Source organism: Diabrotica virgifera, chromosome 3 (genome assembly GCF_917563875.1).
Source record: "Diabrotica virgifera virgifera chromosome 3, PGI_DIABVI_V3a".
Classification (NCBI taxonomy): Eukaryota; Metazoa; Arthropoda; class Insecta; order Coleoptera; family Chrysomelidae; genus Diabrotica; species Diabrotica virgifera.
Genome location: NC_065445.1, coordinates 72,750,781 through 72,763,666, shown reverse-complemented (window position 1 = coordinate 72,763,666; position 12,886 = coordinate 72,750,781). Strand labels below are relative to the sequence as shown.

Here is a 12,886-nt window from a genome sequence, read left to right as displayed (position 1 = left end):
AGGTTTAGAAAATCGAAAATTTCGTGTATATATAGTGTCGCATGTAGGGGTGTTGTGCGCCACTGGTGAGAACTGCCGTTCTCTGTGGATTAATAAAAAACTACTAAATATATCCACAATGGATTTAATGACTATTAATGTATTTATGTCTATTCCGACATCTGGAACTATCGAATTTATATTCGCATAATCTTATCAGTACCTACATAAAAATATAAAAATCGTATCAAATTTTGTCATCAATATTGGACACAACTTTTCTTTTTCTACCAAAAATATAACATTCGTCTATGTATTACATACTAATTTTTATAGATTAAAATCCCAAAATGTATAAAAGGTTTGTGTTGATCAGGTTCTAGTACAAAGGTATACTTTCAAACTAACGGCTTCGCGAATTGCTTCATGTGCCTAGACGGATTTTTGTATCCTTCTCATTTCACCAGAGAGTCCCATTTCATTAATTTACAGGTATTCACTCAAACTTAGTGATAGTTGAGTTAGGTACTAGTTTTACGTAATTATTTAGTGGAAAACATCGGCAGGAATAGACGGCAGACATACAAAGAACGAAAGTGAATGAAACAAGAGGAGGAAAGGAAAAAATACAGGTTATTGATAAACAAGGAACTTAGTAAAATGGAACTATAGATAAGAAATGGAAAATAGTGCAATAGCAACTAATGGAAAATGTATGAAACAATTTGAAAAAAAAAATTAAAAATAAGAAGAAATTGTTCGATGAGGAATGTGAAAAAGAATTATAAGAAATAAGTTACGTTTAGAGGTTATACAAATTAAGGAGAAATAAACAAACAAAGATATACTCAATAGAGAAAATAACCATACAGACAAAAAGGGAAATGAAGGAAAAACAACTGGATGAAATAAAAGAACATTTCAGAAAATGGAAAAAGGAAATAATAAATTTCTACCAAAAGATTAACGAGAAAAGAAGGGGATACAGCAAAACAATAGGTACCTATTTGTCATAGATAAAGAAGGACAACCTATAGCGAATGAAAAAAGTGGCAATGAGGCGTGGAGAGAATATTTTAGAGAACTTCTAAGCAAGGAAATGGACATATTAAAGTAGGGATACAAAGAACAAAATCAGAAGAAACACTAAGCATTGGGATATTGAGTAAAAATATTACTTATCTCGAAATCTAACAAAAGTACAGGTGAGGAAAAAGTAATTGCAGAAAGGCTGAAATAATGAAATGATCAATTAATAAAAAATATACACTGTTTGATAAAAGAGATATGGACACAACAACGCGTGCCAAGAAACTGGAATGAAGCTTTATTATGCCCCTGGACAAAAAAGGAGATAAAACAAGAACAAGGGGATAATAAAAGATAAGTAACGTATGTAAGTGTACCAAAAAAAACTAACCAAAATAGGAATACATAATAAGAAGGCAACAATCTGAATTTAGGAGGAGAAGGGGAGTCATCTACCAAATTTTTGCTTTAAGAGAGATACAAGTTGAAAGTTATCAAGCTCAGAAAGTAACGCCTATAATTTTTATGAATTCAGAAAATCTTACCATGCAAGTAGAAGAAGGCAATTGTATGGAACACTAAGTTACCTTTTTAAAAAAAAGAACGAAAAAATTTAGGAGGAAAACAACTTAAAATAAATCTGCTACGGATACGACGCAATACTAATCTCTCAAAGTGAAGATGATTTACAACGTATGTTTCGCTGGACTGAAATATCTGGGTAGCGCACTCTACGGGAGCTCGAGACAGAAGTGGAAGATCAAGTAAATAGAGCAAACAGAGCCGCCAGGATGCCTGAATAAAACAATATTCATCATCATCATCAATGGCGTTACAACTCTTTGTGAGTCTTTGCCGCGTTTACTATTGCCTTCCATGTTTGCCGCTCCTGTGCCACTAATTCTTATTGTCTCACTTCCATTTTCTCCAGATCTTTGACTGCATCTTTCCACCATTTTCTAGCCGTCCTACAGACCTTCTTCCATCTGGCCTTTCCCAGTATAAAACAATATTGAGGAACCAAATATCGGGAAAGAAATGGAAGTTAGAATTAACAAAACAGACCTCAAATTAATAACGATATACGCAGCAGAAATAAGACCCGACACAGAGAAACAGAGACAATGCTAGAAATAGCAGAAATGAAAACCCTTAGAAAAATTGATGGTAGCATATCGCATAGTGAAGACACTATGCGATAAACCTAGAAGTCTAGTAATTACATAGACGAGCTATAATATTGTTATAGTATTGACATTTTTCATATATTAAAATATTAGATTTGATTAAACCATACTACAATCCTGCTGCTTCACTGATATAATTAAAAAATGTAAAGACAAACGGATTTTAAACATCTGCATAAAATTATTAAATTTACAATAGGATAAAAAATGTCCACCTTAGGCGGTTCTAAAAATACAGGGTTGTAGGTTTATTTTGAATTATTTTTATTACAAATTATGTGAATATTGCAGTTTTCAATATTAAAATTTACAGAAACTAATATTAATTTTCACTAAACATAAATAATATTACATTTTCAAACTACATATGTATATCGTGTCGGCAAGTGGTACACCTTTAGCTTAATACCCAACAACTAAGGCCATTGGCATGGTACAGCTGATTTCGCACTCATAGTGTAATGTGTGTTGAGTAAATGTCTTGTTACTTAGTAAAGTCTACTTCATTGTCTTTACAAAGAGACGCTAATTGTATTCGAACGTCGGCGGTCTCTCCTGTGAGTACCGATCCCACGAGGATAACAATAGGGAACTTGCACATTTTTTTATTACATAATAATGTTCAGTTTTGTTTAAAAATGAAATTTGCAAAATTTCACGCTTCAAAAACTTGTAATAACTTAGAAATACAAATTTAAAGTTTTCTGCAGTATAAAATAGTTCAAACGACCCGTGACGTCACATAGTTTTATTATACAGTTATGATTATTGTTATATTTAGGTATATTCTTCTTCTCCTTCTTTAGTTTATTGGTCTCCACCTACTTGGGTATTTGGCCAGCTCATCGTCGCGGAATAAGGGGAAAATATTTATATTCTAATGACATTTATCGTATGTCATTGTAATAATATACCAGTTTGTTGAGATTGGAGTTTGATACAGTTTTTGAAAAAATACAAGTTTTCTATGAATAGTTCAAACGATCAAAAACACTTGTGACGTCACATAACTGTATTTTCTACTGACGTTTATAATGTCTAATTTAAAATTATATACAATTTTGTTTACTTTGTTGGTGCAGAATGTAAACATATAACCGGATGACGTCACGACGCGTTTTGGGCTAGCTGGTATAATTTGAATTTTTTATCGTCGTTAGGAGCCAAACGAAAGCCAAAAAAACTTTTTTATCTTTGATACATGTTTTAAATTATGTTCTGTTGTGATTTATAACATTTTTTTCGAATTTAAAATTTTATGCAAGTTCCTTATTATTTTTATATATTAATTTTTAATAAAGAAAAATTTCCTACCCAGCTGGGTTCCTCATAAACCTTGGACCCAAAGGTAGGCTCTTTTTACCACTGAGCCACAGAGGGGATGTTAAAGTTTTAAATCGCCTCGTAACTAAGTATTTACAGCAAAGCCTAAGCTTCTACATTTTGTACATTAATTCACCAAATAATATTAATTAAAAAACTATGGAATATTTCATTTTATGCGATTTTTATAACGTTCCAATTGAGGCCAAAAAATACTAAGTTTAAAACACAGTTACAAATCATACTTGCTATATTACATATTTGCTCGAAAGTTGGCAACATCTATAGATGGCTTCCCTTCTTTCGCTTAGTCCTTTCTATTTTGATAAATTTGAATCCATCTTAGCCTACTTAGTAGTTTATTTGATATTATCTGACAATTTGTAATGTTCCTCTATGCTATTTGTAATACCATAGTCTTCGGTAAATAATTTATATTCGGTATTTCACTTGGTTCCTATTTTATTGGTACTTAAGATATTTCCGTTTAATTAACTTCTTCTTCTTCATGTACCATGTCCTTTGAGAATGTTGGTTACCATCATAGCTATCTTAATTTTATTCACTGCCACCCTAAATAGATCTTCTTGAGTACTGTGCCGTCCAAATACCGCAAATTAGTGATGACTTTACCGTTCACAATTATACCTTTTTGATTTTCAGAAAGTGCATTTCTGAAAATTCTTTCGTAGTAAACGCTGAAAAGTAGGAGCGACAAGAGGCATCCCTGCCGTATTCCTCTTTTAATATTAAGAGCCTGTGATTCCAAACCGTCTACTAAAACTGATGTTTGATTCTAATACAAATTTGCAATTGACTACGTAGGTTGAGAATCACAGAAAAATATTAAAACCATATCAAGTCTCTTAATATTTAGTGGTTATCCGACAAGATAGAAGCAAGAGATAAAAGAATATTAAAGAATTGCAAAAGGCTATTCATTAAAATAAAGTAACTTTGCCGAAGTCGAAAAATTCATAGATATCATTTAGGTTTAGTGAATGAAATTATTGACATTTTGAATTGCACATATATAACAATAATTATATGCTAGTGGAATGTTAAATACATTGTTTATAAATTAAACGTTTATACAATATCTACAATAATCATTTTCGAGACATTTACTTATATAAATCAATTCTACAATTATAAGTACACATACATTGGCAAGATGATGTCGATAAGAGTATGCAGAAACCTTTATTCTCATAAATATAAGGTGCATGGCACAAAAATATAAAACGTCGTAGATTGTATTCCAAATTTCGAGATAGTTATTTTCATTAAAATTTGAGTATTCTCAAATTGTCGTTATTTTAATAAGCATTTAAATAATCCTTGATTTTATTATTCCGATTGTACATTTTTTAAATTATTTTGATAAGTAAAGGAATAATGATCACCAACATTCGTCACGGATAGACACATCGAGAAGAAGAAGAAGAAGAAGAAGAATGGAACACATACCGCTGAAAATAACAAAACATCGTTTTCCAAGGCAACAATTATCAATAAGAAGATTATGATAGTTAAGGAACGATAATTTTTCGTTTTTTAATTGTTTATAGAATCTCAGGTATTATCTTTGTATTTAATATTTGTTGTATGGCGTATGAACTAAAACAAGAAATTATTAGACTTCGTAAGTCCTAGGTTTTCACCTAACGTGATCTAAAGCTGTAGCGGATACACAGGGAGGGAAAATATGGAAATATTTGGAACAAGGTCCAAAATTAAAAATAAAAATTGTTGAAACAAAAAAATATATTAGCTGACATGAAACTTAAACCAGCTGGAACCGAAAGTACATGTCTAATTTCTCTAGACCAGGGGTCACCAATTAGTTTCCCTGGGGGTCCGTTTCGAAAACCTATGACACTTCCGGGGTCCGGATTTATGCTGCCTGTGTCTGACTGTTCTGATTCGGTTTCTTTGTGGATTCTTGTTAAAAAATATCCCCTATAAACAAATCAGAAGGGTGCCGGCGGAAGTTTTTTGGGCAGAAATTGTTTAATATATTTTTTAACAAATTCAAAACATCACCTTTTTTACCCGCGAAAATATGTTTTTAGCATTTTTGGGTCATCTTAAATAAAAAAGATTGTCATTTTATTAAAACTTTTTTAAGCATCGCAAATGAATGTTTTCGCATTTTTCAGATTTTAAATCGCTTATAACTCGAAAACTATCAGCTTTTCAAAAATATTACAAGATTCCTTTATTGTTTATAATTACCCAAGAAACCTAAAAATACATTTTTCGAGGCAAAAAAGTAATTTTGAATTTGCTTAAAAAATTGATTCAACCGGCACCCTTCTGATTTGTTTGAAGGGGTGATTTTTGAACAGGAATCCGCAAAGAAATCGAGTCAGAAACATTTTTCAGACGAAAGTGGCCTCATACATGGACTAATATAGAAAGGAAAGCTAATAATATCTGATTGTTAATTGGTTACTGTATACTTTTCTGTAAGTTTTCCTGGTACAATAAATAAAATATAAATTCATTGTGTATTGTTTTGATGTAATTATCAGTATATTTTGAATATAATAAAATAAAAAATAGTAAAATTGGCGAATGGATTTAGTGTCTTCGGTCATCTAAACCCAAATAAACAACAACAAATAAACTGGCTATCATAAGCAAATGTGACAATAAACATCATTATGATTAACTTAATGCCCTAACAGAACGATAATGGCTCTATTGAAATTAGCAAATCGGGAACATAGTTTTTTTGGCACAACATGGTATGGGTTTTTAAAAACATAAAATCATGGTATTGTAAATTGTTACTGAGAATATTTTAAAAATAGGAATTTATATTTTGAATGCTAATGAAGTTTTTAGACATCTTCAATGTTGTAGAAAGGAAACTGAGGAATTTAAAATAAATAATCATAGTACTAAATGCTAATTAACATGTTATCTTTTCTACATTAGTTTCAATGCAAGGTGTTTGTTGCAAACTTATTAAATCTGAAAATTATTTTAATTAAATACACATCTGAAAAGTACTACTACTTAACATAATATAGTAAAGAGGAAATGAATATAAAAAAAATGCACATGACAATTTTATATTACAGCTTACTTAATTTCAAAATTAATGATTAGTAAGTATAACAATAAGGGGGAAAACTCTTTAAAAAATTAAATTATCAGAGAGAACAATGAAATTTTTTTATATACCACCTGTCTGAAGTTTGAAGTGAGTTTAGCACAACTGAGTCTCATTAGGGAGTTGAGATATTCATCTGTTAAGTGAGATATTTACCGATTTTTAATAAAGTTCATTCTTGATAAAGCGGCTTCGCACACATAAGTTGAGCCAAACATAGTAGGTACAAAATTTCATGGCCAAACATTTTCAAAATTGCCAAACACTAGGTATATTCTGAATTTATTGACGGTCCACACAAAACTAGCTCACGGTCCGGATGCGGACCGCGGTCCGCTAATTGGTGACCCCTGCTCTAGACCATCAATCACTTCATTTGTCATTATAGGTATCTGTTCTCATAACGGAGGAGTTATGTTTACGGATGGACATACGTAGGTACATGATAATTAAAGGTTTTCACATTTTAATTTTGTACAATGAGGGGATGATGACATATACCCGGAAATGGTGAAGTACATGGGAGAAGAAGGGATAAACTTGTTATGGAAAATATACAAAGAGGCATGGGAAAAGCAACAAATCCTAAAATATTGGCAAAGTAACCTTATAGTGCCAATATACAAAAAGGGAGAACACGCCAACTGAGAAAATTATAGAGCAATATGTATCGTCGGTATGTTTTAAAATATACACGAAAATAGTAGAGAAGATGCCAAGACAAGAGGTAGAAAAAGAGCTAAGAGCTGGGAGAAGAACAAGCAGCGTTTAGACCAGAAAGACAGACAAACGATAACATTTACATAATTAGAAATACAATAGAAAGAAGTATCGACTCGGGGAGAAAGCTCCATCTGGCATTCATAGATCTAAGAGCAGCATTCGACTCTATAGAAAGAAAAATTATATGGCAATGCTTGCAGAACATAAATGTACCTAAGAATTATACTGATAAAAATAATTAAAAGTATATACAGAGTAGTAAAAGGACGTGAACAGATAGCAGGAGAAAGATCTGACGAATTCAATTGGAAAAGAGGTATCAAATAAGGAGACAGTCTTAGCCCGCTACTATTTATAATAATCATGAACGAGTTGACTAGAACTACTGGAGAAAGAACCAACCAAATACGGACAATAATATTATAGCCAGTAAAAATAGAAGCCTTTTTGTATGCGGTTGACATAGTCCTTATAGCAGACTCCGTGACAAAAATGCAAACACTTATAACATATGGACAGATGAAATAGAGAAATTGAAAATGGAAATAAACATCGAGAAAAGTAAAATAATGGACATCGGCGAAAAGGAAGAAAATGAAATAAATATAAAATGCAAAGCAAAAATACACAACTGGAAATAGTTACCTGCCGCATATGATTATCTTGAAAGTATAATTACCAATGATGGAAAAATATACCTCGAAGTAACAAAGAGGAAAGCAATATAATATATACAGGGTGTCCCGAAAAGATTGATCATAAATTATACCACAGATTCTGGGGTCAAAAATAAATTGATTGAACCTCACTTACCTATATACAATAATGCACACAAAAAAAGTTACAGCCCTTTGAAGTTACAAAATGAAAATCGATTTTTTTTCATATATCGAAAACTCTTAGAGATTTTTTATTGAAAATGGACATGCGACATTCTAATGGCAGCAACATCTTAAAAAAAAATTAAAGTGAAATTTGTGCACCGCATAAAAATTTTATGAGGGTTATGTTCCCTTAAACCCCCCCAAACTTTTGTGTACGTTCCAATTAAATTATTATTGTGGCACCATTAGTTAAACACAATGTTTTTAAAACTTTTTTACCTCTTAGTACTTTTTCTATAAGCCAGTGTTTATCGAGATATTTTGAATATTTGTCGAATCCACCACATATTTGTATATGGTTAAGTAAGATTATAGAGACCTGTTAATAATCTGAAAATTTATTTGTAATTTACATTTTTAGGTATATTTTGAAAAAGAAGCCACATCTCGATAAAAGGTGACTTATCAAAAAAAGACTAAGAGGCAAAAAAGTTTTAAAAACATTGTGTTTAACCAATAGTACCACAATAATAGTTTAATTGGAACGTACACAATCATTTGGGGGGTTTAAAGGAACAAAACCCCCATAAAATTTTTATGTCAATATATTAAAAGAGAAGCCGCATCTCGATAAAAACTGGCTTATCGAAAAAATACTAAGAGGCAAAAAAGTTTTAGAAACGTTGTGTTTAACTAATGGTACCACAATAATGAATTAATTTGAACGTACACAAAAGTTTGGGGGGGTTTAAGAGAACAAAACCCCCATAAAATTTTTATGGGATGCACAAATTTCACTATAATTTTGTTTTAAGATGTTCCTATGATAAGAATGATACATGTCCATTTTCAATAAAAAATCTCTAATAGTTTTCGGTATATTGAAAAAAATCGATTTTCATTTTGTAACTTCAAAGGGCTGTAACTTTTTTTATGAGCATATTTGTACTAAGTAAGTTAGGTTCAGTCGAACTATTTTTGATCTCAGAATGTGTGGTATAATTTATGACCATTCTTTTCGGGACACACTGTATAAAAAGCATAATATATAGTAGGATAAACGCAATGGAGATGAGACATCTACTAGCTACAGCTGGAAAGACCAAATAGGATAGAATAAGAAATGAGGCAATAAGAGGGATAACCAAACATTAATCAATAATGAACAAAATAATAACGAGACAATGGAACTGGTATGGACATCCGATGAGAATGAAACTCAGTAGACTAACGAGAAAAATTCACAAAACAAGAAATATCACAAAACAGAAACAGAAAAATGGAAACATCAAATAGTTGATGCGAGAAAGATTAAACAGAAAACGCTTGAACAAATGAAAATAATAGCACAAGATAGAAAAGATTGGGGGACATGGATGAATATGTAGCTAAACTAAATCCAAATCCAACACCTGAAAAGGTATTAGGAAGGGAAGAAAGAAAATTTTTTGTAAAATAGGTGAAAACAATCAAAATGGCTGATAATTTTTTCTTCGTTAGATGATTTATAATGAAACAATTATTAACTAGAGATATTTATCTGTTAACATGATTACGACGACAGAAATAAACTACCTTTAAAAGAAACTGTGAGTGAATAAAGTAGACTCAGACGTGCGGCTAAAATACACTGATAATACAACAGGAAAGATTAAGTCAAAAGATGGAAATATTTGTTTTTTCCAGCATTTTAAAATTAACTCTTTTGGTTTGCTACTAAAATAGTTTATTTTAAAATGTCATTTTGACAACGACCAATTACGAAGTTGAAACGTCGACAATGAAGAATTTATTACTAAAAAGTTATGTGTTCTTTCCATAAAGGTTTTTAAATAATATTTCGGAGACTTTTTAGAGAATTTACAGCATTACATAGTTTAATAAATTGAAAGTAAATTTTTTTTTATTTATTAAATAATTAGTATCTGCATACCACAAAAGTGTTTAAAATATCTCTTAGAATAATATACAATATGTGATAAAATTATGTAATGCTCTGAAGCAAGTGATATCGTAAATATACAGGGTGTACCAATTAAAACAGTCCACCCCGATATTTTTGGCAGTATTTATTAGATTTTAAGGGAATGAGAAAACATCGATTTTTATTCCAAGGGTTACCCATTTTTACGATACACACATCTGTCATTTGTCAATCCCCTCTCTTTCACTTCTCCAACCCCTTGTTTTTAAATAGAGAATACACCATGTGCGGCACATTGAGTATTCAGACATAACGATTGTCCACGATTTTTTTTTCGATATTTGCACCGTATTTGCTAAAAAGAATTAATTAATTTAAAGTACAACACTTAAAAATGAAACGTAACAACTATGGTTTGCTAATATGTCATTTTTCTACACATCAAAAGTGAAAAGTTAAAACAAAAATTGAAAAAAATCCTTTGTAAAAGGTATAAAATTTTATTAAAATCCCTTTAAAGGGCTGAGTTGCCATTAAGTCATTGGAATGTAAACAACTCAATTTGGATCCCACGTGTTGGGAAATTTCCATACATTACCTTAGGGCATTATCCTAGTTGCCATGTGACCATCATAAGGCATTTTATTGAAGTATGCACTTTTAACGCATCTATGTTATATTTAAAGTTTTTTTACCCGGATATTTTTCTTTGGTGGCTCAGGGTAGTTATCGCTGATAGTTTATCTAACACTGATGATGATTTTTTATAAAAAATCGAAAACGTTTTGTTGTGTAGCTCTTTAAAGGGATTTTAATAAAATTTTATACCTTTTACAAAGGACTTTTTCCAATTTTTGTGATTGATGGTATACAGCCAACTATAGGAAAACATTTGCTTTTCCTTGTGGATTTTGAATTAAAACAAATACTGCAAAAGCAAGAATTATTGAAATGTAACGAAAATTAAAGAAATTAGAAGTTATGATACGTTAAGCAATTTACTTAAATTAATACCTATCGAAAAATAAAATAAAAATTCCATTTTTATTCAGTTGCAATGCGAAGGCAAAACAATCTTATTTTTCACTTAGAATACGGAATATTCTACGGAAAATTTCGCTTAGAATATTCTAAGTGAAAAATAAGATTGTTTTGCCTTCGCATTGCAACTGAGTAAAAATGGAATTTTTATTTTATTTTTATATTGGTCGATACTTTTTTGAGTAACTAGGTCCATTTTCTGTTGGAATTTACCAGCTGAACAGACGGGGTCGTGAATTGTACGTTTTTTGAATTCCCTCTTGTCTTCTTCGCTTCAGCATCCATCTGGCTTGCAAATTTTAGAAGCCATGGAGGTGTTACCAAGGAAATGGAACAATAAGTTTTCAATTTAAAAATCTTTTAGTAATATTTTAATATTTTTAAATATTATTAATGTTGCTATTAGAATTGAAAACTTCATCTTTAATACCTATCGAATTAATTAATTATATGTTTAAAATGGTGCCCATGACAGAAAAAAATGACATATTAGCAAACCATAGGCGTTACGTTTCATTTTTAAGAGGTGTTGCACTTAAAATTAATTATGACTTTTTTTGCAATATACGGTGCAAATATAGAAAAAAAATCGTGGACAATCGTTATGTCTGAATACTTATGTCTGAATACTCCATGTAAATGCCTTCCTAATGATGTACCGCACATGGTATATTCCCTATTTAAAAACAAGGGGTTGTTTCGACATGTTTCCTCATTTCCTTAAAATCTAATAAATACCGCCAATTATTGAGATGGACTGTTTTCATTGGCCCACCCTGTATATAAAAATGATCTTTAGAATTAACTGAAAAAATACAAGGTTTGAAATTAATATAACAATCTTAGTTTTAAGCTTTAGTTTTATCTCAAACATTTATATACAAACTGAAACAATCATTTTAAAATAAGGTAATTTCATAATATCTTCGAATATTTTTCCCGTCTATTAAATTTGATTTTATACTTTAAACATTTCCGATTTTATCACACAGTAAAAATAAAATAAATCTAATTAAAGAGTTACAAAAATATATCTGGTTTACTTACTTTGTACAAAGATAAACATTTTCTGTCATCACAGTTACTAGTTGCGCCCTACATTGTTTAAAATAATATATTTATAATAACATTCAACATCTGTCACATACTTTGTACTGAATTTTTCTAAACGTAATTTTAGTACTTGTCAAACATAGTCCGATGGTACACTGTTACTACTTTCACTAATAGCAGCTAGCCTTTGCACTGGTCTTCTGAGTTCGCAAGAACCGGGACTGGGGTCCCATGGTGGCATGGTTACTAAGCCAACTATTTCGTAGGCTCGTTCTGGCACTGTAGTCGTGGAGAGGTCCGAGTAGTAGGCACTGCTTGGGGCGCTGGAAATGGGAGCATCGGGATCCGTATAAGCAGAGTTCTGGTAGGCTGGACTGTTGCTATCACGATCATTGTCTTCAGATTCGCTTTCTCTATCAAGCTCCGCGTAAAGACCTTCACCTACGCTATTGTATCCTAAAATCAATATAATAAATAAGAATAACGCCATTGATAGGGTGCATCATTTATATGTAGTTGATTAGAATTAGTTTCTTTTTAATGAAAACTGAAACAATGTGTATAACGTACCAGTAATAACAAACTAATAGTTGTAAACAAACTAATATAAAATCAAGAGAAAAAAACTACTTTGACTTTTTTCAGTAAGCGGAGAAAGAGGGGAGAAACAGGAACTTCG

At 31.1% G+C, this 12,886-nt stretch overlaps 1 protein-coding gene across 1 annotated transcript in view; it reads right to left on the bottom strand.

The window, feature by feature from the left end:
- Positions 1 to 731: 731 nt before the first annotated feature.
- LOC126881902 (uncharacterized) overlaps positions 732 to 12,886 on the bottom strand; it is a 496,017-nt gene continuing 483,862 nt past the window's right edge. Inside the window, exon 5 of the mRNA XM_050646562.1 lies at positions 732 to 12,663. Within this exon, the coding sequence (XP_050502519.1) occupies positions 12,341 to 12,663 (323 nt within the window). The 3' untranslated portion in view covers positions 732 to 12,340. The remainder of the gene's footprint in view (positions 12,664 to 12,886) is intronic.